This window comes from Hyla sarda, unplaced genomic scaffold (genome assembly GCF_029499605.1).
Source record: "Hyla sarda isolate aHylSar1 unplaced genomic scaffold, aHylSar1.hap1 scaffold_199, whole genome shotgun sequence".
Classification (NCBI taxonomy): Eukaryota; Metazoa; Chordata; class Amphibia; order Anura; family Hylidae; genus Hyla; species Hyla sarda.
Genome location: NW_026608649.1, coordinates 43,421 through 68,986, shown reverse-complemented (window position 1 = coordinate 68,986; position 25,566 = coordinate 43,421). Strand labels below are relative to the sequence as shown.

Genomic DNA, 25,566 nt, shown 5'->3' with positions numbered 1-25,566 from the left:
AGGAGACATAATAAAGAATTGTGGAGCTCACTTGGTCACTGGCCCGAGGTCAACTGGGTAAACTGGGAAGGGCTATATCCCCAAGCTCTAAAAGGTACGTAGAAAAAATGATTAATGGGTAATTATATAAGATCCAGTCCTCAAGAGACAGTAAGAAAAAGTAGGAAAGGATGAGAAAAAGGAGAATAAGACAAGAAAAAGAAAAGGAAAACAAATAATCCTTTCCCACTTTTTCTTACTGTCTCTTGAGGACTGGATCTTATATAATTACCCATTATATAATAATTTTTTCTATGCAGGAGAGAGCCTGTGCTGTGCACATAAAAGCTGAGTCTGTCTGCCTCCTCCAGAGGGTCCACACTGTGTCAGACAAGCACCCTGTATCCAGTACACCAATAAACCCCTTCTCCCCCCACATGCCATCTATAGCAGTATACTGTAAATCATTCCTCTCGATCTTTAGCACTATGTCATAGCATAGCAGAGAGGAGTAGGTGCTCTTCTCACATTTCAAGAGAATTAAGAGAAAGGAAGTCCAGCTGTAAGTACTGCAGGTAAACAGCCCAGCTCTGGTCCTGCCCCCTGAAATAAGGATCATAGAGAAGGGGGGGGGGGGGGCTTAGGAGTCAATAATAGCAGTGAGCACTCTAACATCATCTAGTCACCACTCCGAAGGGTTAATATAACAAATCCAGGTGGTTTTTGTTTTTATTCTTTTGAAATTACATGTAAAAGTTAAGGTTGTGGTCATTAAATGTAATATTTAAAGAGATCTCAGTGTTATTGACCTGATCATCCTGTAGGATATTGTCATCTCCTCTCGGACAGTTCTGGGAATCCAGAGGAGCAGGACATCTCTCTGGTGGGTTCCTCTTCCTGGATCCATCTGTAGGAGACACACAGTGACTGAATACATTGTGTAGATGATCAGATGATGGGGGATCTAGGGACCCCCAATACTGCTCTCTCCTTTACCATCAATGAGAGTCTCCTCTTACCCAGTGGTGATGTTCGGGGCCGGTGGTCTATAATAAATATATCTTACCCGGTGGTGATGTTCAGGGCCGGTGGTCTATAATAAATATATCTTACCCGGTGGTGATGTTTGGGGCCGGTGGTCTATAATAAATATATCTTACCCAGTGGTGATGTTGGGGCCCGGTGGTCTATAATAAATATATCTTACCCAGTTGTGATGTTCGGGGCCGGTGGTCTATAATAAATATATCTTACCCAGTGGTGATGTTCGGGGCCGGTGGTCTATAATAAATATATCTTACCCAGTGGTGATGTTCGGGGCCGGTGGTCTATAATAAATATATCTTACCCGGTGGTGATGTTGGGGGCCGGTGGTCTATAATAAATATATCTTACCCAGTGGTGATGTTCGGGGCCGGTGGTCTGTAATAAATATATCTTACCCAGTGGTGATGTTCGGGGCCGGTGGTCTATAATAAATATATCTTACCCGGTGGTGATGTTCAGGGCCGGTGGTCTATAATAAATATATCTTACCCGGTGGTGATGTTTGGGGCCGGTGGTCTATAATAAATATATCTTACCCAGTGGTGATGTTGGGGCCCGGTGGTCTATAATAAATATATCTTACCCAGTTGTGATGTTCGGGGCCGGTGGTCTATAATAAATATATCTTACCCAGTGGTGATGTTCGGGGCCGGTGGTCTATAATAAATATATCTTACCCAGTGGTGATGTTCGGGGCCGGTGGTCTATAATAAATATATCTTACCCGGTGGTGATGTTGGGGGCCGGTGGTCTATAATAAATATATCTTACCCAGTGGTGATGTTCGGGGCCGGTGGTCTGTAATAAATATATCTTACCCAGTGGTGATGTTCGGGGCCGGTGGTCTGTAATAAATATATCTTACCCAGTGGTGATGTTGGGGGCCGGTGGTCTATAATAAATATATCTTACCCAGTGGTGATGTGAGGGGCCGGTGGTCTATAATAAATATATCTTACCCAGTGGTGATGTTGGGGGCCGGTGGTCTATAATAAATATATCTTACCCAGTGGTGATGTTCGGGGCCGGTGGTCTATAATAAATATATCTTACCCGGTGGTGATGTTCGGGGCCGGTGGTCTATAATAAATATATCTTACCCGGTGGTGATGTTGGGGGCCGGTGGTCTATAATAAATATATCTTACCCGGTGGTGATGTTGGGGGCCGGTGGTCTATAATAAATATATCTTACCCAGTGGTGATGTTCGGGGCCGGTGGTCTATAATAAATATATTTTACCCGGTGGTGATGTTCGGGGCCGGTGGTCTATAATAAATATATCTTACCCGGTGGTGATGTTCGGGGCCGGTGGTCTATAATAAATATATCTTACCCAGTGGTGATGTTCGGGGCCGGTGGTCTATAATAAATATATCTTACCCAGTGGTGATGTTCGGGGCCGGTGGTCTATAATAAATATATCTTACCCGGTGATGATGTTCGGGGCCGGTGGTCTATAATAAATATATCTTACCCGGTGGTGATGTTGGGGGCCGGTGGTCTATAATAAATATATCTTACCCAGTGGTGATGTTGGGGGCCGGTGGTCTATAATAAATATATCTTACCCAGTGGTGATGTTGGGGGCCGGTGGTCTATAATAAATATATCTTACCCAGTGGTGATGTTGGGGGCCGGTGGTCTATAATAAATATATCTTACCCAGTGGTGATGTTCGGGGCCGATGGTCTATAATAAATATATCTTACCCAGTGGTGATGTTCGGGGCCGGTGGTCTATAATAAATATATCTTACCCAGTGGTGATGTTCGGGGCCGGTGGTGTATAATAAATATATCTTACCCGGTGGTGATGTTGGGGGCCGGTGGTCTATAATAAATATATCTTACCCGGTGGTGATGTTCGGGGCCGGTGGTCCTCCATCATGACTATGTCCTGGTACAGATCCTTGTGTCCTTCTATATACTCCCACTCCTCCATGGAGAAATAGACAGTGACATCCTGACACCTTATAGGAACCTGACACACACAATGATCCAGTCATCATCCAGACCCATCATCCCTTGTGTTCCTGTATAATGTCCCAGCATTCCCAGCAGCGCTCACCTCTCCAGTCAGCAGCTCCATCATCTTGTGGGTGAGTTCTAGGATCTTCTGCTCATTGTTCCTCTCAGGTATCAGTGAGGGAGGTGGAGGCTCCGTGATGGGGCCCCGGGCCCTGCTCCATCCTCCTGACCTGCTGGGGGCCACACACTCTCCAGATGTCTTCTTCACTACTGTGTAATCCTGAGTATGGAGAGACCCCGATAAATATCCCTATATACAGACCCCTCACCTCTCCGGTCATGTCCTGTATTATCCCTAGAGATAAGAGGTCATGTGACCATTTCCCACAATCCCTCACCTCTCCGGTCATGTCCTGTATTATCCCTAGAGATAAGAAGTCATGTGACCATTTCCCACAATCCCTCACCTCTCCGGTCATGTCCTGTATTATCCCTAGAGATAAGAGGTCATGTGACCATTTCCCACAATCCCTCACCTCTCCGGTCATGTCCTGTATTATCCCTAGAGATAAGAGGTCATGTGACCATTTCCCACAATCCCTCACCTCTCCGGTCAGCAGGTAGATGATCTCCAGGCTGAGCTCTAGGATCCTCTCGGTGGTCGGTGACATTCCTCTATAGATCCTATATATACGGCGCTGGAGTTTTCCTTCTCTTCAGGATATATTCGGGGGGCGTCCTGTCCCCTCTATAAAGCCCCTGTGTGCATTGTGTACAGGTGTATAAAGAACTACAAGTCCCACAATAACCAGGAGCAAGATGTTACATCCTGGAGGCTGAAGGACCTGTGATGATGTCATGGCCATGTGACCGCTCATATGTGTGGGAGGAGTCAGGCTGGGCCATGTGACCCCTCATGTGTGTGGGAGGAGTCAGGCTGGGTCATGTGATCGCTCCTTCCAGGAATCCAGACAATACAGCTCCGCACCGTACACCGTATATACACACGGCTCCGCACCTTACACTGTATACACACACGGCTCCGCACCGTACACTGTATACACACACGGCTCCGCACCGTACACTGTATACACACACGGCTCCGCACCGTACACTGTATATACACACACGGCTCCGCACCGTACACTGTATACACACACGGCTCCGCACCGTACACTGTATATACACACGGCTCCGCACCGTACACTGTATACACACACGGCTCCGCACCGTACACTGTATACACACACGGCTCCGCACCATACACTGTATACACACACGGCTCCGCACCGTACACTGTATACACACACGGCTCCGCACCGTACACTGTATACACACACGGCTCCGCACCGTACACTGTATATACACACGGCTCCGCACCTTACACTGTATACACACACGGCTCCGCACCGTACACTGTATACACACACTGCTCCGCACAGTACACTGTATACACACACGGCTCCGCACCGTACACTGTATACACACGGCTCCGCACCGTACACTGTATATACACACGGCTCCGCACCGTACACTGTATATACACACGGCTCCGCACCGTACACTGTATACACACACGGCTCCGCACCGTACACTGTATATACACACGGCTCCGCACCGTACACTGTATATACACACGGCTCCGCACCGTACACTGTATATACACACGGCTCCGCACCGTACACTGTATACACACACGGCTCCGCACCGTACACTGTATACACACACTGCTCCGCACAGTACACTGTATACACACACGGCTCCGCACCGTACACTGTATACACACGGCTCCGCACCGTACACTGTATATACACACGGCTCCGCACCGTACACTGTATATACACACGGCTCCGCACCGTACACTGTATATACACACGGCTCCGCACCGTACACTGTATATACACACGGCTCCGCACCGTACACTGTATATACACACGGCTCCGCACCGTACACTGTATACACACACGGCTCCGCACCGTACACTGTATACACACACTGCTCCGCACAGTACACTGTATACACACACGGCTCCGCACCGTACACTGTATACACACGGCTCCGCACCGTACACTGTATATACACACGGCTCCGCACCGTACACTGTATATACACACGGCTCCGCACCGTACACTGTATATACACACGGCTCCGCACCGTACACTGTATATACACACGCGGCTCCGCACCGTACACTGTATACACACACGGCTCCGCACCGTACACTGTATATACACACGCGGCTCCGCACCGTACACTGTATACACACACGGCTCCGCACCGTACACTGTATATACACACACGGCTCCGCACCGTACACCGTATATACACACACGGCTCCGCACCGTACACTGTATATACACACTGCTCCGCACCGTACACTGTATATACACACGGCTCCGCACCGTACACCGTATATACACACACGGCTCCGCACCGTACACTGTATATACACACACGGCTCCGCACCGTACACTGTATACACACACGGCTCCGCACCGTACACTGTATGCACACACGGCTCCGCACCGTACACCGTATATACACACACGGCTCCGCACCGTACACTGTATATACACACTGCTCCGCACCGTACACTGTATACACACACGGCTCCGCACCGTACACCGTATATACACACACGACTCCGCACCGTACACTGTATATACACACTGCTCCGCACCGTACACTGTATATACACACACGGCTCCGAACCGTACACTGTATATACACACGGCTCCGCACCGTACACTGTATACACACGGCTCCACACCGCACACTGTATATACACGCGGCTCCGCACCGTACACTGTATACACACGGCTCCGCACCGTACACTGTATATACACACGGCTCCGCACCGTACACTGTATACACACACGGCTCCGCACCGTACACCGTATATACACACGGCTCCGCACCGTACACCGTATACACACACGGCTCCGCACCGTACACTGTATATACACACGGCTCCGCACCGTACACTGTATACACACACGGCTCCGCACCGTACACTGTATACACACACGGCTCCGCACCGTACACTGTATACACACACGGCTCCGCACCGTACACTGTATACACACACGGCTCTGCACCGTACACTGTATACACACACGGCTCTGCACCGTACACTGTATACACACACGGCTCTGCACCGTACACTGTATACACACACGACTCCGCACCGTACACTGTATACACACACGGCTCCGCACCGTACACTGTATACACACACGGCTCCGCACCGTACACTGTAAACACACGGCTCCGCACCGTACACTGTATACACACACGATTCCGCACCGTACACTGTATACACACACGGCTCTGCACCATACACTGTATACACACACGGCTCTGCACCGTACACTATATACACACGGCTCAGCACCGTACACTGTATACACACACGGCTCTGCACCGTACACTGTATACACACACGGCTCTGCACCGTACACTATATACACACGGCTCAGCACCGTACACTGTATACACACACGGCTCTGCACCGTACACTGTATACACACACGGCTCTGCACCGTACACTATAAACACACGGCTCAGCACCGTACACTGTATACACACACGGCTCTGCACCGTACACTGTATACACACACGGCTCTGCACCTTACACTGTATACACACACGGCTCTGCACCGTACACTGTATACACACACGGCTCCGCACCGTACACTGTATACACACGGCTCTGCACCGTACACTGTATACACACACGGCTCTGCACCGTACACTATATACACACGGCTCAGCACCGTACACTGTATACACACACGGCTCTGCACCGTACACTGTATACACACACGGCTCTGCACCGTACACTATATACACACGGCTCAGCACCGTACACTGTATACACACACGGCTCTGCACCGTACACTGTATACACACACGGCTCTGCACCGTACACTATATACACACGGCTCAGCACCGTACACTGTATACACACACGGCTCTGCACCGTACACTGTATACACACACGGCTCTGCACCGTACACTGTATACACACACGGCTCCGCACCGTACACTGTATACACACGGCTCCGCACCGTACACTGTATACACACACGGCTCCGCACCGTACACTGTATATACACACGGCTCCGCACCGTACACTGTATACACACACGGCTCCGCACCGTACACTGTATACACACACGGCTCCGCACCGTACACTGTATACACACACGGCTCCGCACCGTACACTGTATACACACACGACTCCGCACCGTACACTGTATACACACACGGCTCCGCACCGTACACTGTATACACACACGGCTCCGCACCGTACACTGTATACACACACGATTCCGCACCGTACACTGTATACACACACGATTCCGCACCGTACACTGTATACACACACGGCTCTGCACCGTACACTGTATACACACACGGCTCTGCACCGTACACTGTATACACACACGGCTCCGCACCATACACTGTATACACACACGGCTCCGCACCGTACACTGTATACACACGGCTCTGCACCGTACACTGTATACACACACGGCTCTGCACCGTACACTATATACACACGGCTCTGCACCGTACACTGTATACACACACGGCTCTGCACCGTACACTGTATACACACACGGCTCTGCACCGTACACTGTATACACACACGGCTCCGCACCGTACACTGTATACACACACGGCTCCGCACCGTACACTGTATATACACACACGGCTCCGCACCGTACACTGTATATACACACGGCTCCGCACCGTACACTGTATATACACACGGCTCCGCACCGTACACTGTATACACACACGGCTCCGCACCGTACACTGTATACACACACGGCTCCGCACCGTACACTGTATACACACACGGCTCCGCACCGTACACTGTATATACACACGGCTCCGCACCGTACACTGTATATACACACGGCTCCGCACCGTACACTGTATATACACACGGCTCCGCACCGTACACTGTATACACACACGGCTCCGCACCGTACACTGTATACACACACGGCTCCGCACCGTACACTGTATATATACACGGCTCCGCACCGTACACTGTATACACACACGGCTCCGCACCGTACACTGTATACACACACGGCTCCGCACCGTACACTGTATACACACACGGCTCTGCACCGTACACTTTATACACACACGGCTCTGCACCGTACACTGTATACACACACGGCTCCGCACCGTACACTGTATACACACACGGCTCCGCACCGTACACTGTATACACACACGGCTCCGCACCATACACTGTATACACACACGGCTCCGCACCGTACACTGTATACACACGGCTCTGCACCGTACACTGTATACACACACGGCTCTGCACCGTACACTATATACACACGGCTCAGCACCGTACACTGTATACACACACGGCTCTGCACCGTACACTGTATACACACACGGCTCCGCACCGTACACTGTATATACACACGGCTCCGCACCGTACACTGTATACACACGGCTCAGCACCGTACACTGTATACACACACGGCTCTGCACCGTACACTGTATACACACACGGCTCTGCACCGTACACTATATACACACGGCTCAGCACCGTACACTGTATACACACACGGCTCTGCACCGTACACTGTATACACACACGGCTCTGCACCGTACACTGTATACACACACGGCTCCGCACCGTACACTGTATACACACGGCTCCGCACCATACACTGTATACACACACGGCTCCGCACCGTACACTGTATATACACACGGCTCCGCACCGTACACTGTATACACACACGGCTCCGCACCATACACTGTATACACACACGGCTCCGCACCGTACACTGTATACACACACGGCTCCGCACCGTACACTGTATACACACACGACTCCGCACCGTACACTGTATACACACACGGCTCCGCACCGTACACTGTATACACACACGGCTCCGCACCGTACACTGTATACACACACGATTCCGCACCGTACACTGTATACACACACGGCTCTGCACCGTACACTGTATACACACACGGCTCTGCACCGTACACTGTATACACACACGGCTCCGCACCGTACACTGTATACACACACGACTCCGCACCGTACACTGTATACACACACGGCTCCGCACCGTACACTGTATACACACACGGCTCCGCACCGTACACTGTATACACACACGGCTCCGCACCGTACACTGTATATACACACGGCTCCGCACCGTACACTGTATATACACACGCGGCTCCGCACCGTACACTGTATACACACACGGCTCCGCACCGTACACTGTATATACACACGCGGCTCCGCACCGTACACTGTATATACACACGCGGCTCCGCACCGTACACTGTATACACACACGGCTCCGCACCGTACACTGTATATACACACACGGCTCCGCACCGTACACCGTATATACACACACGGCTCCGCACCGTACACTGTATATACACACTGCTCCGCACCGTACACTGTATATACACACGGCTCCGCACCGTACACCGTATATACACACACGGCTCCGCACCGTACACTGTATATACACACACGGCTCCGCACCGTACACTGTATACACACACGGCTCCGCACCGTACACTGTATGCACACACGGCTCCGCACCGTACACCGTATATACACACACGGCTCCGCACCGTACACTGTATATACACACTGCTCCGCACCGTACACTGTATACACACACGGCTCCGCACCGTACACCGTATATACACACACGACTCCGCACCGTACACTGTATATACACACTGCTCCGCACCGTACACTGTATATACACACACGGCTCCGAACCGTACACTGTATATACACACGGCTCCGCACCGTACACTGTATACACACGGCTCCACACCGCACACTGTATATACACGCGGCTCCGCACCGTACACTGTATACACACGGCTCCGCACCGTACACTGTATATACACACGGCTCCGCACCGTACACTATATACACACACGGCTCCGCACCGTACACCGTATATACACACGGCTCCGCACCGTACACCGTATACACACACGGCTCCGCACCGTACACTGTATATACACACGGCTCCGCACCGTACACTGTATACACACACGGCTCCGCACCGTACACTGTATACACACACGGCTCCGCACCGTACACTGTATACACACACGGCTCCGCACCGTACACTGTATACACACACGGCTCTGCACCGTACACTGTATACACACACGGCTCTGCACCGTACACTGTATACACACACGGCTCTGCACCGTACACTGTATACACACACGACTCCGCACCGTACACTGTATACACACACGGCTCCGCACCGTACACTGTATACACACACGGCTCCGCACCGTACACTGTAAACACACGGCTCCGCACCGTACACTGTATACACACACGATTCCGCACCGTACACTGTATACACACACGGCTCTGCACAATACACTGTATACACACACGGCTCTGCACCGTACACTATATACACACGGCTCAGCACCGTACACTGTATACACACACGGCTCTGCACCGTACACTGTATACACACACGGCTCTGCACCGTACACTATATACACACGGCTCAGCACCGTACACTGTATACACACACGGCTCTGCACCGTACACTGTATACACACACGGCTCTGCACCGTACACTATAAACACACGGCTCAGCACCGTACACTGTATACACACACGGCTCTGCACCGTACACTGTATACACACACGGCTCTGCACCTTACACTGTATACACACACGGCTCTGCACCGTACACTGTATACACACACGGCTCCGCACCGTACACTGTATACACACGGCTCTGCACCGTACACTGTATACACACACGGCTCTGCACCGTACACTATATACACACGGCTCCGCACCGTACACTGTATACACACACGGCTCCGCACCGTACACTGTATACACACACGATTCCGCACCGTACACTGTATACACACACGATTCCGCACCGTACACTGTATACACACACGGCTCTGCACCGTACACTGTATACACACACGGCTCCGCACCGTACACTGTATACACACACGGCTCCGCACCGTACACTGTATACACACACGGCTCCGCACCGTACACTGTATACACACACGGCTCTGCACCGTACACTGTATACACACACGGCTCTGCACCGTACACTATATACACACGGCTCAGCACCGTACACTGTATACACACACGGCTCTGCACCGTACACTATATACACACGGCTCAGCACCGTACACTGTATACACACACGGCTCTGCACCGTACACTGTATACACACACGGCTCTGCACCGTACACTGTATACACACACGGCTCCGCACCGTACACTGTATACACACGGCTCCGCACCATACACTGTATACACACACGGCTCCGCACCGTACACTGTATATACACACGGCTCCGCACCGTACACTGTATACACACACGGCTCCGCACCATACACTGTATACACACACGGCTCTGCACCGTACACTGTATACACACACGGCTCTGCACCGTACACTGTATACACACACGGCTCCGCACCGTACACTGTATACACACACGACTCCGCACCGTACACTGTGTACACACACGGCTCCGCACCGTACACTGTATACACACACGGCTCCGCACCGTACACTGTATACACACACGATTCCGCACCGTACACTGTATACACACACGGCTCTGCACCGTACACTGTATACACACACGGCTCTGCACCGTACACTGTATACACACACGGCTCCGCACCGTACACTGTATACACACACGACTCCGCACCGTACACTGTATACACACACGGCTCCGCACCGTACACTGTATACACACACGGCTCCGCACCGTACACTGTATACACACACGATTCCGCACCGTACACTGTATACACACACGATTCCGCACCGTACACTGTATACACACACGGCTCTGCACCGTACACTGTATACACACACGGCTCCGCACCGTACACTGTATACACACACGGCTCCGCACCGTACACTGTATACACACACGGCTCCGCACCGTACACTGTATATACACACACGGCTCCGCACCGTACACTGTATATACACACGGCTCCGCACCGTACACTGTATATACACACGGCTCCGCACCGTACACTGTATACACACACGGCTCCGCACCGTACACTGTATACACACACGGCTCCGCACCGTACACTGTATACACACACGGCTCCGCACCGTACACTGTATATACACACGGCTCCGCACCGTACACTGTATATACACACGGCTCCGCACCGTACACTGTATATACACACGGCTCCGCACCGTACACTGTATACACACACGGCTCCGCACCGTACACTGTATACACACACGGCTCCGCACCGTACACTGTATATATACACGGCTCCGCACCGTACACTGTATACACACACGGCTCCGCACCGTACACTGTATACACACACGGCTCCGCACCGTACACTGTATACACACACGGCTCTGCACCGTACACTTTATACACACACGGCTCTGCACTGTACACTGTATATACACACACGGCTCTGCACCGTACACTGTATACACACACGGCTCCGCACCGTACACTGTATACACACACGGCTCCGCACCGTACACTGTATACACACACGGCTCCGCACCGTACACTGTATACACACACGGCTCCGCACCGCACACTGTATACACACACGGCTCCGCACCGTACACTGTATACACACACGATTCCGCACCGTACACTGTATACACACACGATTCCGCACCGTACACTGTATATACACACGGCTCCGCACCGTACACTGTATACACACACGGCTCCACACCATACACTGTATATACACACGGCTCTGCACCATACACTGTATATACACACGGCTCCGCACCGTACACTGTATATACACACGGCTCCGCACCGTACACTGTATACACACGGCTCCGCACCGTACACTGTATACACACACGGCTCCGCACCGTACACTGTATATACACACGGCTCCGCACCGTACACTGTATACACACACGGCTCCGCACCGTACACTGTATATACACACGGCTCCGCACCGTACACTGTATACACACACGGCTCCGCACCGTACACTGTATATACACACGGCTCCGCACCGTACATTGTATATACACACGGCTCCGCACCGTACACTGTATACACACACGGCTCCGCACCGTACACTGTATATACACACATGGTCAACATCTGGAGGTCCACACTTTCGAGACCACTGATCATATACACGAGCAGACAGCCAGTCTGTTACCAAAGGATAGTCTATGACCAGAGGACAGTGTATGACCAGAGGATAGTCTATGACTAGAGGACAGTCTATGACCACAGGACAGTCTGTGACCAGAGGATAGTCTATGACCAGAGGATAGTCTATGACCAGAGGACAGTGTATGACCAGAGGATAGTCTATGACTAGAGGACAGTCTATGACCACAGGACAGTCTATGACCAGAGGATAATCTATGACCAGAGGACAGTCTATGACCACAGGACAGTCTGTGACCAGAGGATAGTCTATGACCAGAGGATAGTCTATGACCAGAGGATAGTCTATGACCAGAGGACAGTCTATGACCACAGGACAGTCTATGACCAGAGGATAGTCTATGACCAGAGGATAGTCTATGACCAGAGGACTGTCTATGACCAGAGGATAGTCTATGACCAGAGGATAGTCTATGACCAGAGGACAGTGTATGACCAGAGGATAATCTATGACCAGACGACAGTCTATGACCACAGGACAGTCTATGACCAGAGGCCAGTCTATGACCAGAGGATAGTTAATGACCACAGGACAGTCTATGACCACAGGACAGTCTATGACCAGAGGATAGTCTATGACCACAGGACAGTCTATGACCAGAGGACAGTCTTTGACCACAGGACTGTCTATGACCACCGGACTGTCTATGACCACAGGACTGTCTATGACCAGAGGATAGTCTATGACCACAGGACAGTCTATGACCAGAGGATAGTCTATGACCAGAGGACAGTCTATGACCACAGGACAGTCTATGACCACAGGGCAGTCTATAACCAGAGGACAGTCTATGACCAGAGGACAGTCTATGACCAGAGGATAGTCTATGACCAGAGGACAGTCTATGACCAGAGGACAGTCTATGACCACAGGACAGTCTATGACAAGATAGTCTATGACCAGAGGATAATCTATGACCAGAGGACTGTCTATGACCATAGGATAGTCTATGACCAGAGGATAGTTTATGACCACAGGATAGTCTATGACCACAGGATAGTCTATGACCAGAGGATAGTCTATGACCAGAGGATAGTCTATGACCAGAGGACAGTCTATCACCACAGGACAGTCTATAACCAGAGGATAGTCTATGAGCGACGCATAGTCTATGACCACAGGATAGTGTATGACCAGAGGATAGTCTATGACCACAGGACAGTCTATGACCAGAGGATAGTCTATGACCACAGGACAGTCTATGACCAGAGGACAGTCTTTGACCACAGGACTGTCTATGACCACCGGACTGTCTATGACCACAGGACTGTCTATGACCAGAGGATAGTCTATGACCACAGGACAGTCTATGACCAGAGGATAGTCTATGACCAGAGGACAGTCTATGACCACAGGACAGTCTATGACCACAGGGCAGTCTATAACCAGAGGACAGTCTATGACCAGAGGACAGTCTATGACCAGAGGATAGTCTATGACCAGAGGACAGTCTATGACCAGAGGACAGTCTATGACCACAGGACAGTCTATGACAAGATAGTCTATGACCAGAGGATAATCTATGACCAGAGGACAGTCTATGACCATAGGATAGTCTATGACCAGAGGATAGTTTATGACCACAGGATAGTCTATGACCACAGGATAGTCTATGACCAGAGGATAGTCTATGACCAGAGGATAGTCTATGACCAGAGGACAGTCTATCACCACAGGACAGTCTATAACCAGAGGATAGTCTATGAGCGACGCATAGTCTATGACCACAGGATAGTGTATGACCAGAGGACAGTCTATTGTCAGGATTCGGCAGGCTGGAGGTGGATCCTCTGTGCCAGAGAGGGATTGGCGTGGACCGTGCTAGTGGACCGGTTCTAAGTCACTACTGGTGTTCACCAGAGCCCGCCGCAAAGCGGGATGGTCTTGCTGCGGCGGTAGTGACCAGGTCGTATCCACTAGCAACGGCTCAACCTCTCTGACTGCTGAAGATAGGCGAGGTACAAGGGAGTAGACAGAAGCAAGGTCGGACGTAGCAGAAGGTCGGGGCAGGCAGCAAGGATCGTAGTCAGGGGCAACGGCAGGAGGTCTGGAACACAGGCTAGGAACACACAAGGGAACGCTTTCACTGGCACAATGGTAACAAGATCCGGCAAGGGAGTGCAGGGGAAGTGAGGTATAAATAGGGAGTGCAGGGGAAGTGAGGTATAAATAGGGAGTGCAGGGGAAGTGAGGTATAAATAGGGAGTGCAGGGGAAGTGAGGTATAAATAGGGAGTGCAGGGGAAGTGAGGTATAAGTAGGGAAGTGCAGGGGAAGTGAGGTATAAATAGGGAGTGCAGGGGAAGTGAGGTATAAATAGGGAGTGCAGGGGAAGTGAGGTATAAATAGGGAGTGCAGGGGAAGTGAGGTATAAATAGGGAGTGCAGGGGAAGTGAGGTATAAATAGGGAGTGCAGGGGAAGTGAGGTATAAATAGGGAGTGCAGGGGAAGTGAGGTATAAGTAGGGAAGTGCAGGGGAAGTGAGGTATAAATAGGGAGTGCAGGGGAAGTGAGGTATAAGTAGGGAGTGCAGGGGAAGTGAGGTATAAGTAGGGAGTGCAGGGGAAGTGAGGTATAAATAGGGAGTGCAGGGGAAGTGAGGTATAAATAGGGAGTGCAGGGGAAGTGAGGTATAAATAGGGAGTGCAGGGGAAGTGAGGTATAAGTAGGAAGTGCAGGGGAAGTGAGGTATAAGTAGGGAAGTGCAGGGGAAGTGAGGTATAAATAGGGAGTGCAGGGGAAGTGAGGTATAAATAGGGAGTGCAGGGGAAGTGAGGTATAAGTAGGGAAGTGCAGGGGAAGTGAGGTATAAATAGGGAGTGCAGGGGAAGTGAGGTATAAATAGGGAGTGCAGGGGAAGTGAGGTATAAATAGGGAGTGCAGGGGAAGTGAGGTATAAATAGGGAGTGCAGGGGAAGTGAGGTATAAATAGGGAGTGCAGGGGAAGTGAGGTATAAGTAGGGAAGTGCAGGGGAAGTGAGGTATAAATAGGGAGTGCAGGGGAAGTGAGGTATAAGTAGGGAGTGCAGGGGAAGTGAGGTATAAGTAGGGAGTGCAGGGGAAGTGAGGTATAAATAGGGAGTGCAGGGGAAGTGAGGTATAAATAGGGAGTGCAGGGGAAGTGAGGTATAAATAGGGAGTGCAGGGGAAGTGAGGTATAAATAGGGAGTGCAGGGGAAGTGAGGTATAAGTAGGAAGTGCAGGGGAAGTGAGGTATAAGTAGGGAAGTGCAGGGGAAGTGAGGTATAAATAGGGAGTGCAGGGGAAGTGAGGTATAAATAGGGAGTGCAGGGGAAGTGAGGTATAAATAGGGAGTGCAGGGGAAGTGAGGTATAAATAGGGAGTGCAGGGGAAGTGAGGTATAAATAGGGAGTGCAGGGGAAGTGAGGTATAAGTAGGGAAGTGCAGGGGAAGTGAGGTATAAATAGGGAGTGCAGGGGAAGTGAGGTATAAGTAGGGAGTGCAGGGGAAGTGAGGTATAAGTAGGGAGTGCAGGGGAAGTGAGGTATAAATAGGGAGTGCAGGGGAAGTGAGGTATAAATAGGGAGTGCAGGGGAAGTGAGGTATAAATAGGGAGTGCAGGGGAAGTGAGGTATAAGTAGGGAGTGCAGGGGAAGTGAGGTATAAATAGGGAGTGCAGGGGAAGTGAGGTATAAATAGGGAGTGCAGGGGAAGTGAGGTATAAATAGGGAGTGCAGGGGAAGTGAGGTATAAATAGGGAGTGCACAGGTGAACACACTAATTAGAACAACTGCGCCATTCAGTGGTGCAGTGGCCCTTTAAATCGCAGAGACCCGGCGCGCGCGCGCCCTAGGGAGCGGGGCCGCGCGCGCCGGGACAGGACCGACGGAGAGCGAGTCAGGTTCGGGAGCCGGGGTGCGCATCGCGAGCGGGCGCCACCCGCATCGCGAATCGCATCCCGGCTGGAGGCGGTATCGCAGCGCACCCGGTCAGTGGATCTGACCGGGGCGCTGCAGTAGCGAGGATGTTGCGAGCGCTCCGGGGAGGAGCGGGGACCCGGAGCGCTCGGCGTAACATCTATGACCACAGGACAGTCTATGACCACAGGACTGTCTATGACCAGAGGATAGTCTATGACCAGAGGATAGTCTATGACCAGAGGATAGTCTATGACCAGACGACAGTCTATGACCACAGGACAGTCTATGACCACAGGATAATCTATGACCAGAGGACAGTCTATGAACAGAGGATAGTTAATGACCACAGGACAGTCTATGACCACAGGACAGTCTATGACAAGAGGATAGTCTATGACCACAGGACCGTCTATGACCAGAGGACAGTCTATGACCACAGGACTGTCTATGACCACCGGACTGTCTATGACCACAGGACTCTCTATGACCAGAGGATAGTCTATGACCACAGGACAGTCTATGACCACAGGACAGTCTATGACTAGAGGACAGTCTATGACCACAGGACAGTCTATGACCAGAGGACAGTCTATGACCAGAGGATTGTCTATGACCAGAAGACTGTGTATGACCAGAGGATAGTCTATGACCAGAGGATAATCTATGACCAGACGACAGTCTATGATCACAGGACAGTCTATGACCAGAGGACAGTCTATGACCAGAGGATAGTTAATGACCACAGGACAGTCTATGACCACAGGACAGTCTATGACCAGAGGATAGTCTATGACTAGAGGACAGTCTATGACCACAGGACAGTCTATAACCAGAGGATAGTCTATGACCACAGGACAGTCTATGACCAGAGGACAGTCTTTGACCACAGGACTGTCTATGACCACCGGACTGTCTATGACCACAGGACTGTCTATGACCAGAGGATAGTCTATGACCACAGGACAATCTATGACCACAGGACAGTCTATGACCCGAGGATAGTCTATGACTAGAGGACAGTCTATGACCACAGGACAGTCTATGACCACAGGACAGTCTATAACCAGATGACAGTCTATAACCAGATGACAGTCTATGACCAGAGGATAGTCTATGACCAGAGGACAGTCTATGACCACAGGACAGTCTATGAAAAGAGGATAGTCTATGACCAGAGGATAATCTATGACCAGAGGACTGTCTATGACCATAGGATAATCTATGACCAGAGGATAGTTTATGACCAGACGATAGTCTATGACCACAGGATAGTCTATGACCAGAGGATAGTCTATGACCAGAGGATAGTCTATGACCACAGGACAGTCTATGACCAGAGGATAGTCTATGACTAGAGGACAGTCTATGACCACAGGACAGTCTATAACCAGAGGATAGTCTATGACCACAGGACAGTCTATGACCAGAGGACAGTCTTTGACCACAGGACTGTCTATGACCACCGGACTGTCTATGACCACAGGACAGTCTATGACCAGAGGATAGTCTATGACCAGAGGATAGTCTATGACCAGAGGATAATCTATGACCAGAGGACAGTCTATGACTAGAGGATAGTCTATGACCAGAGGATAGTCTATGACTAGAGGACAGTGTATGACCACAGGACAGTCTATGACCACAGGACAGTCTATAACCAGAGGACAGTCTATGACCAGAGGATAGTCTATGACCACAGGATAGTCTATGACCAGAGGATAGTCTATGACTAGAGGACAGTGTATGACCAGAGGATAGTCTATGACCAGAGGATAGTCTATGACTAGAGAACAGTCTATGACCACAGGACAGTCTATGACCAGAGGATAGTTTATGACTAGAGGACAGTCTATGACCACAGGACAGTCTATGACCAGAGGATAGTCTATGACCAGAAGACAGTCTATGACCACAGGACAGTTTATGACCACAGGACAGTCTATGACCAGAGGACAGTCTATGACCAGAGGACAGTCTATGACCAGAGGATAGTCTATGATTAGAGGACAGTCTATGACCAGAGGACAGTCTATGACCAGAGTATAGTCTATGACCACAGGACAGTCTATGACTAGAGGATAGTCTATGACCACAGGACAGTCTATGACCAGAGGATAGTCTATGACCAGAGGATAATCTATGACCACAGGACAGTCTATGACCAGAGGATAGTTGTTACGCCGAGTGCTCCGGGTCCCCGCTCCTCCCCGGAGCGCTCACAGCGTTCTCCCATTCGCAGCGCCCTGGTCAGACATGCTGACCGGGTGCGCTGCGATAATGTTCCCAGCCGGGATGCGATTCGCGATGCGGGACGCGCCCGCTCGCGATGCGCATCCCGACTGGCTTACCAGACTTGTTCCCCGTCTGTGCTGTCCCGGCGCGCGCGGCCCCGCTCCCTAGGGTGCGCATGCGCCGGGTCTTTGCGATTTAAAGGGCCGGTGCGCCACTGATTGGCGCATGAGGTTTTAATCAGTATCTTCACCTGTACACTCCCTATTTATACCTCACTTCCCCTGCACTCCCTACTTATACCTCACTTCCCCTGCACTCCCTATTTATACCTCACTTCCCCTGCACTCCCTACTTATACCTCACTTCCCCTGCACTCCCTATTTATACCTCACTTCCCCTGCACTTCCCTACTTATACCTCACTTCCCCTGCACTCCCTACTTATACCTCACTTCCCCTGCACTCCCTCGCCGGATCTTGTTGCCATTGTGCCAGTGAAAGCGTTTCCTTGTGTGTTCCTAGCCTGTGTTCCAGACCTCCTGCCGTTGCCCCTGACTACGATCCTTGCTGCCTGCCCTGACCTTCTGCTACGTCCGACCTTGCTCTTGTCTACTCCCTTGTACCGCGCTTATCTCAGCAGTCAGAGAGGTTGAGCCGTTGCCGGTGGATACGACCTGGTTGCTACCGCCGCTGCAAGACCATCCCGCTTTGCGGCGGGCTCTGGTGAAAACCAGTAGCAACTTAGAACCGGTCCACTAGCACGGTCCACGCCAATCCCTCTCTGGCACAGAGGATCCACCTCCAGCCAGCCGAATCGTGACTGTAGATCCGGCCATGGATCCCGCTGAGGTCCCGCTGCCAGTTGTTGCCGACCTCACCACGGTGGTCGCCCAGCAGTCGCAACAGATAGCGCAACAAGGCCACCAGCTGTCTCAACTGACCGTGATGCTACAGCAGCTACTACCACAGCTTCAGCAACCATCTCCTCCGCCTGCTCCTGCACCTCCTCCGCAGCGAGTGGCCGCATCCAGCCTTCGATTATCCTTGCCGGATAAATTTGATGGGGACTCTAAATTTTGCCGTGGCTTTCTTTCGCAATGTTCCCTGCATTTGGAGATGATGTCGGACCAATTTCCAACTGAAAGGTCAAAGGTGGCTTTCGTGGTCAGCCTTCTGTCTGGGAAAGCTCTGTCATGGGCCACACCGCTCTGGGACCGCAATGATCCCGTCACTGCCTCTGTACACTCCTTCTTCACGGAGATTCGAAGTGTCTTTGAGGAACCTGCCCGAGCCTCTTCTGCCGAGACTGCCCTGCTGAACCTGGTCCAGGGTAATTCTTCCGTTGGCGAGTACGCCATCCAATTCCGTACTCTTGCCTCCGAGTTATCCTGGAATAACGAGGCCCTCTGCGCGACCTTCAAAAAAGGCCTATCCAGCAACATTAAAGATGTTCTGGCCGCACGAGAAATTCCTGCTAATCTACATGAACTCATTCACCTAGCCACTCGCATTGACATGCGTTTTTCCGAAAGGCGTCAGGAACTCCGCTAGGATATGGACTTTGTTCGCACGAGGCGGTTTCTCTCCCCAGCTCCTCTCTCCTCTGGTCCTCTGCAATCCGTTCCTGTGCCTCCCGCCGTGGAGACTATGCAAGTTGACCGGTCTCGCTTTACACCTCAAGAGAGGACACGACGCCGCATGGAGAACCTTTGCCTGTACTGTGCCACTACCGAACACTTCTTGAAGGATTGTCCTATCCGACCTCCACGTCAGGAAAGACGTACGCTGACTCCGTACAAAGGTGAGACAGCTCTAGGTGTGAACTCTGCTTCTCCACGCCTTACTGTGCCTGTGCGGATATCTTCTTCTACCTTCTCCTTCTCAGCTATGGCCTTCTTGGATTCCGGATCTGCAGGAAATTTTATTTTGGCCTCTTTCATCGACAGGTTCAATATCCCAGTGACCAGTCTCGCCAGACCCCTCTACATCAACTCTGTTAATAATGAAAGATTGGACTGTACTGTGCGTTACCGCACGGAACCCCTCTTAATGTGCATCGGACCCCATCACGAAAAAATTGAATTTCTGGTCCTCTCTAACTGCACTTCAGAAATTCTTCTTGGACTACCGTGGCTTCAACGCCATTCCCCAACTCTCGATTGGACCACTGGGGAGATCAAGAACTGGGTTACTTCTTGTCACAAGAACTGTCTTAAGCCTGCCCCCTGTACTGTCAGTCAAGACCCTGTGGTTCCTCCGATATCTGGTCTCCCCAAGGCCTATCTGGACTATGCTGATGTTTTTTGCAACAAACAAGCAGAGACTTTGCCTCCTCACAGGCCTTATGACTGTCCTATTGACCTCCTCCCTGGTACTACTCCACCCTGGGGCAGAATCTATCCTCTGTCTGCTCCGGAAACACAAGCCATGTCGGAGTACATCCAAGAGAATTAAAAAAAGGGGTTTATCCGCAAGTCTTCCTCCCCTGCCGGAGCTGGATTTTTCTTCGTTTCCAAAAAAGACGGCTCCTTACGACCTTGCATTGATTACCGCGGTCTTAATAAAATCACGGTAAAGAACCGCTACCCCCTACATCTTATCTCGGAACTCTTTGATCGCCTACGAGGCGCCCACATCTTTACCAAGCTGGACTTAAGAGGTGCATATAATCTCATCCGCATCAGGGAGGGGGAAGAATGGAAGACTGCGTTTAACACCAGAGATGGACACTTTGAATATCTGGTTATGCCCTTTGGGCTTTGCAACGCCCCTGCCGTCTTCCAAGACTTGGTAAATGAAATTTTTCGTGATCTTCTTTATACCTGTGTTGTGGTCTACCTAGACGATATTTAGATTTTTTCTGCTAACCTAGAAGAACACCGCCGGCATGTCCGCATGGTTCTTCAGAGACTTCGGGACAATCAATTATATGCCAAAATGGAAAAATGTCTCTTTGAATGTCAATCTCTTCCTTTCCTAGGATACTTAATCTCTGGCCAGGGACTCCAAATGGACCCAGATAAACTATCAGCCGTATTGGATTGGCCACGCCCCTCCGGACTCCGTGCTATCCAACGTTTTTTGGGGTTTACCAATTATTACAGACAATTTATTCCGCACTTTTCCACTATTGTGGCCCCTATCGTGGCCCTAACCAAGAAAAACGCCAACCCTAAGTCCTGGTCTCCCCAAGCGGAAGACGCATTCAATCATCTCAAAACTGCCTTTTCTTCTGCTCCCGTACTCTCCAGACCTGATCCATCTAGGCCCTTCTCACTGGAGGTAGATGCCTCCTCGGTGGGAGCTGGAGCGGTACTCCTACAGAAAAATTCTTCCGGACATGCTGTTACTTGTGGTTTCTTTTCTAGGACCTTCTCTCCGGCGGAGAAAAACTACTCCATTGGTGATCGAGAACTACTGGTCATAAAATTGGCGCTTGAGGAATGGAGGCACCTGCTGGAGGGATCCAAATATCCAGTTATTATATACACTGATCACAAGAATCTCTCTTATCTTCAGTCTGCCCAACGGCTGAACCCTCGCCAAGCTAGGTGGTCGTTGTTCTTTGCCCGTTTTAACTTTGAAATTCATTTTCGCCCTGCTGACAAGAACATTAGGGCTGACGCCCTCTCTCGTTCATCGGATGCCTCTGAAATGGAAGCCTCTCCGAAACACATTATTCCTCCGGACTGTCTGATCTCCACTTCTCCAGCCTCCATCCTCTGCCTGTTCCTGAGCGACCATGGTCTCAGATTGGTATGGACTTTATTACTGACTTACCTTTATCCCATGGCAACACAGTTATTTGGGTGGTCGTTGATCGATTCTCCAAGATGGCACATTTTATCCTTCTTCCAGGTCTTCCTTCTGCGCCTCAGTTGGTGAAATAATTTTTTATACACATTTTTCGCCTTCACAGGCTGCCTACGCATATCGTCTCGGATAGAGGCGTTCAATTTGTGTCAAAATTCTGGAGGGCCCTCTGTAATCAACTTAAAATCAAATTAAACTTCTCGTCTTCTTATCATCCTCAATCCAATGGGCAAGTGGAAAGAATTAATCAGGTTCTGGGTGACTATTTGCGACATTTTGTTTCCTCCCACCAGGATGACTGGGCAGATCTTCTACCATGGGCCGAATTCTCGTACAATTTCAGAGTCTCTGAGTCTTCCGCTAAATCCCCATTGTTCGTGGTGTACGGCCGTCACCCTCTTCCCCTCCTTCCCACTCCCATGCCTTCTGGTTTGCCCGCTGTTGATGAGGTGACTCGGGACTTCTCCACCATATGGAAAGAGACTCAAAATTCTCTCTTACAGGCCTCATCCCGGATGAAGAAACATGCCGATAGGAAAAGAAGAATTCCCCCCATTTTCTCTCCCGGAGACAAAGTATGTCTCTCCGCCAAGTATGTCTGCTTTCGTGTCCCCAGTTATAAACTGGGACCACGTTATCTTGGTCCTTTCAAAATCAAGTGCCAAATCAACCCTGTCTCTTACAAACTCCTTCTTCCTCCTTCTCTCCGTATTCCCAATGCTTTCCATGTCTCTCTCCTTAAACCACTCATCCTTAACCGCTTCTCTCCCAAGGTTGTTGCTCCCACTCCAGTTTCCAGGTCCTCTGACATCTTTTCGGTGAAAGAAATTCTGGCATCCAAGATTGTCAGAGGTAAAAAAAAATTTCTTGTTGATTGGGAGAATTGCGGCCCAGAGGAGAGGTCATGGGAACCTGAGGACAACATCCTTGACAAGAACACATGGAGAAGAAGGAAAGTCGGCACTGCCGCATTCACGATTCTGCCGGAGTTACTGGATCACTGCACCTTCACGTCCAGATGCCACAAATCCGGTGCTCAGTCCGCCATAAGCATAAGCGTAGGAAACTTGAAAGAAGAGATCGCAGACGGCACTCACGGAAACAGCAAGAAGTTTTATTCGGGATCGCTGGTCCACGCAACAACAACGACAGGTAAGTCGACCGGTTTCGCGCTACACAGAGCGCTTACACGTGACCTCTGACATCACTAAACCCTACCCCCTTAAATACATGCACCAAGTAATACAAAAATAGAAAACTAGACATTACAGGGTTAAAAGCACAAAAATGGTGTGTGGTATAGAGAGACTAGCATTAGTATTTACTAATTAGCTATAACAGCGCCTTAGACTGTATAACACTATCGGAGGTATAGTATTGAAAACGTTAGGTGTGAACATAGATCCTATGCTAACAAAATCCACCTGCACTATGGAAATACATTTAAATCCTCCCGTAGGTTTAATCCTAGTGGTCCTAAGGCGTCTGTAAGTATAATCATTTCTGATTCTTTTTGTAACAATAATTTGTGTCTATCTCCACCGTATTTTAAAGGTGCAACTATTTTTAATCCAAGGAATTTTAAATCTTCAATTTTATTATTGTGTTTATATTTCATATGTTCTATTACTTTTGGGCAGCCTTTTCCAGTAATGAGTGAGCGAAAATGTTCCCTAATTCTTTTATACAAGGGTCTTATGGTCTTCCCAATATAGTAAAAACCACATGTGCAAACTAATGCGTAAACAATATAGGTAGATTTACATGTCACGAAATCATGGATATCAATATTCTGTGACCCTAAATGTATACTTTTCGTTTGTATCATGTGCGAACATAATTTACACTGTCCACATTTAAAACATCCTTGTGGTTTTGATTTTTCTATCCAATTTTTGGACATATCATCTTGTAATCTACCTCGTACAATATAATCTCTAATATTCTTAGTTCTGCGAAAAGAAATTAATGGTTTGTTCAGCTGTGTTTTGCTTAAGATATCATCCTGCTGGAGAATATGCCAATTTTTATGTATCGCTGACCTGATTTTATTTTCCATAGGGCTGTATGAGAAGGAAAACGTAAAATTTTTTGTTTGATTTTCTTTAGCACAGTCTTTATCATGTATTTTATGTTTTTTATGCAATAATTGACTACGAGGTATTTTCCTGACCTTAAAAAGTGCCTCACTCAGGATAGATAAAGGGTAGCCCCTCTCTTTTAGTCTGTCCCATAATTGTTTCGCCTGTATTTCAAATGTTTCAGTGGTAGTATTTATCCGTTTCAATCGGACAAATTGTCCGAAAGGAAGGGATTTTTTGACATGATGAGAATGAAAGCTGTCATATCTAAGTAAGGAATTAGTAGCTGTAATTTTTCTAAATCCCTCAAT

At 50.0% G+C, this 25,566-nt stretch overlaps 2 protein-coding genes across 3 annotated transcripts in view; both read right to left on the bottom strand.

Moving 5' to 3' along the window:
- Nucleotides 1-25,566, bottom strand: part of LOC130317325 (zinc finger protein 260-like) — a 55,361-nt gene that overhangs the window by 4,414 nt on the left and 25,381 nt on the right. The window lies entirely within an intron of this gene.
- Nucleotides 708-3,862, bottom strand: LOC130317330 (gastrula zinc finger protein XlCGF66.1-like). Its single transcript, XM_056552839.1, has 4 exons — nt 3,601-3,862; nt 3,096-3,275; nt 2,879-3,008; nt 708-886 (listed from the first exon to the last, which is right to left on the bottom strand). Exons 1-4 carry the CDS (start codon nt 3,664-3,666, stop codon nt 723-725), a joined length of 540 nt encoding a protein of 179 aa, XP_056408814.1. The 5' UTR covers nt 3,667-3,862; the 3' UTR covers nt 708-722.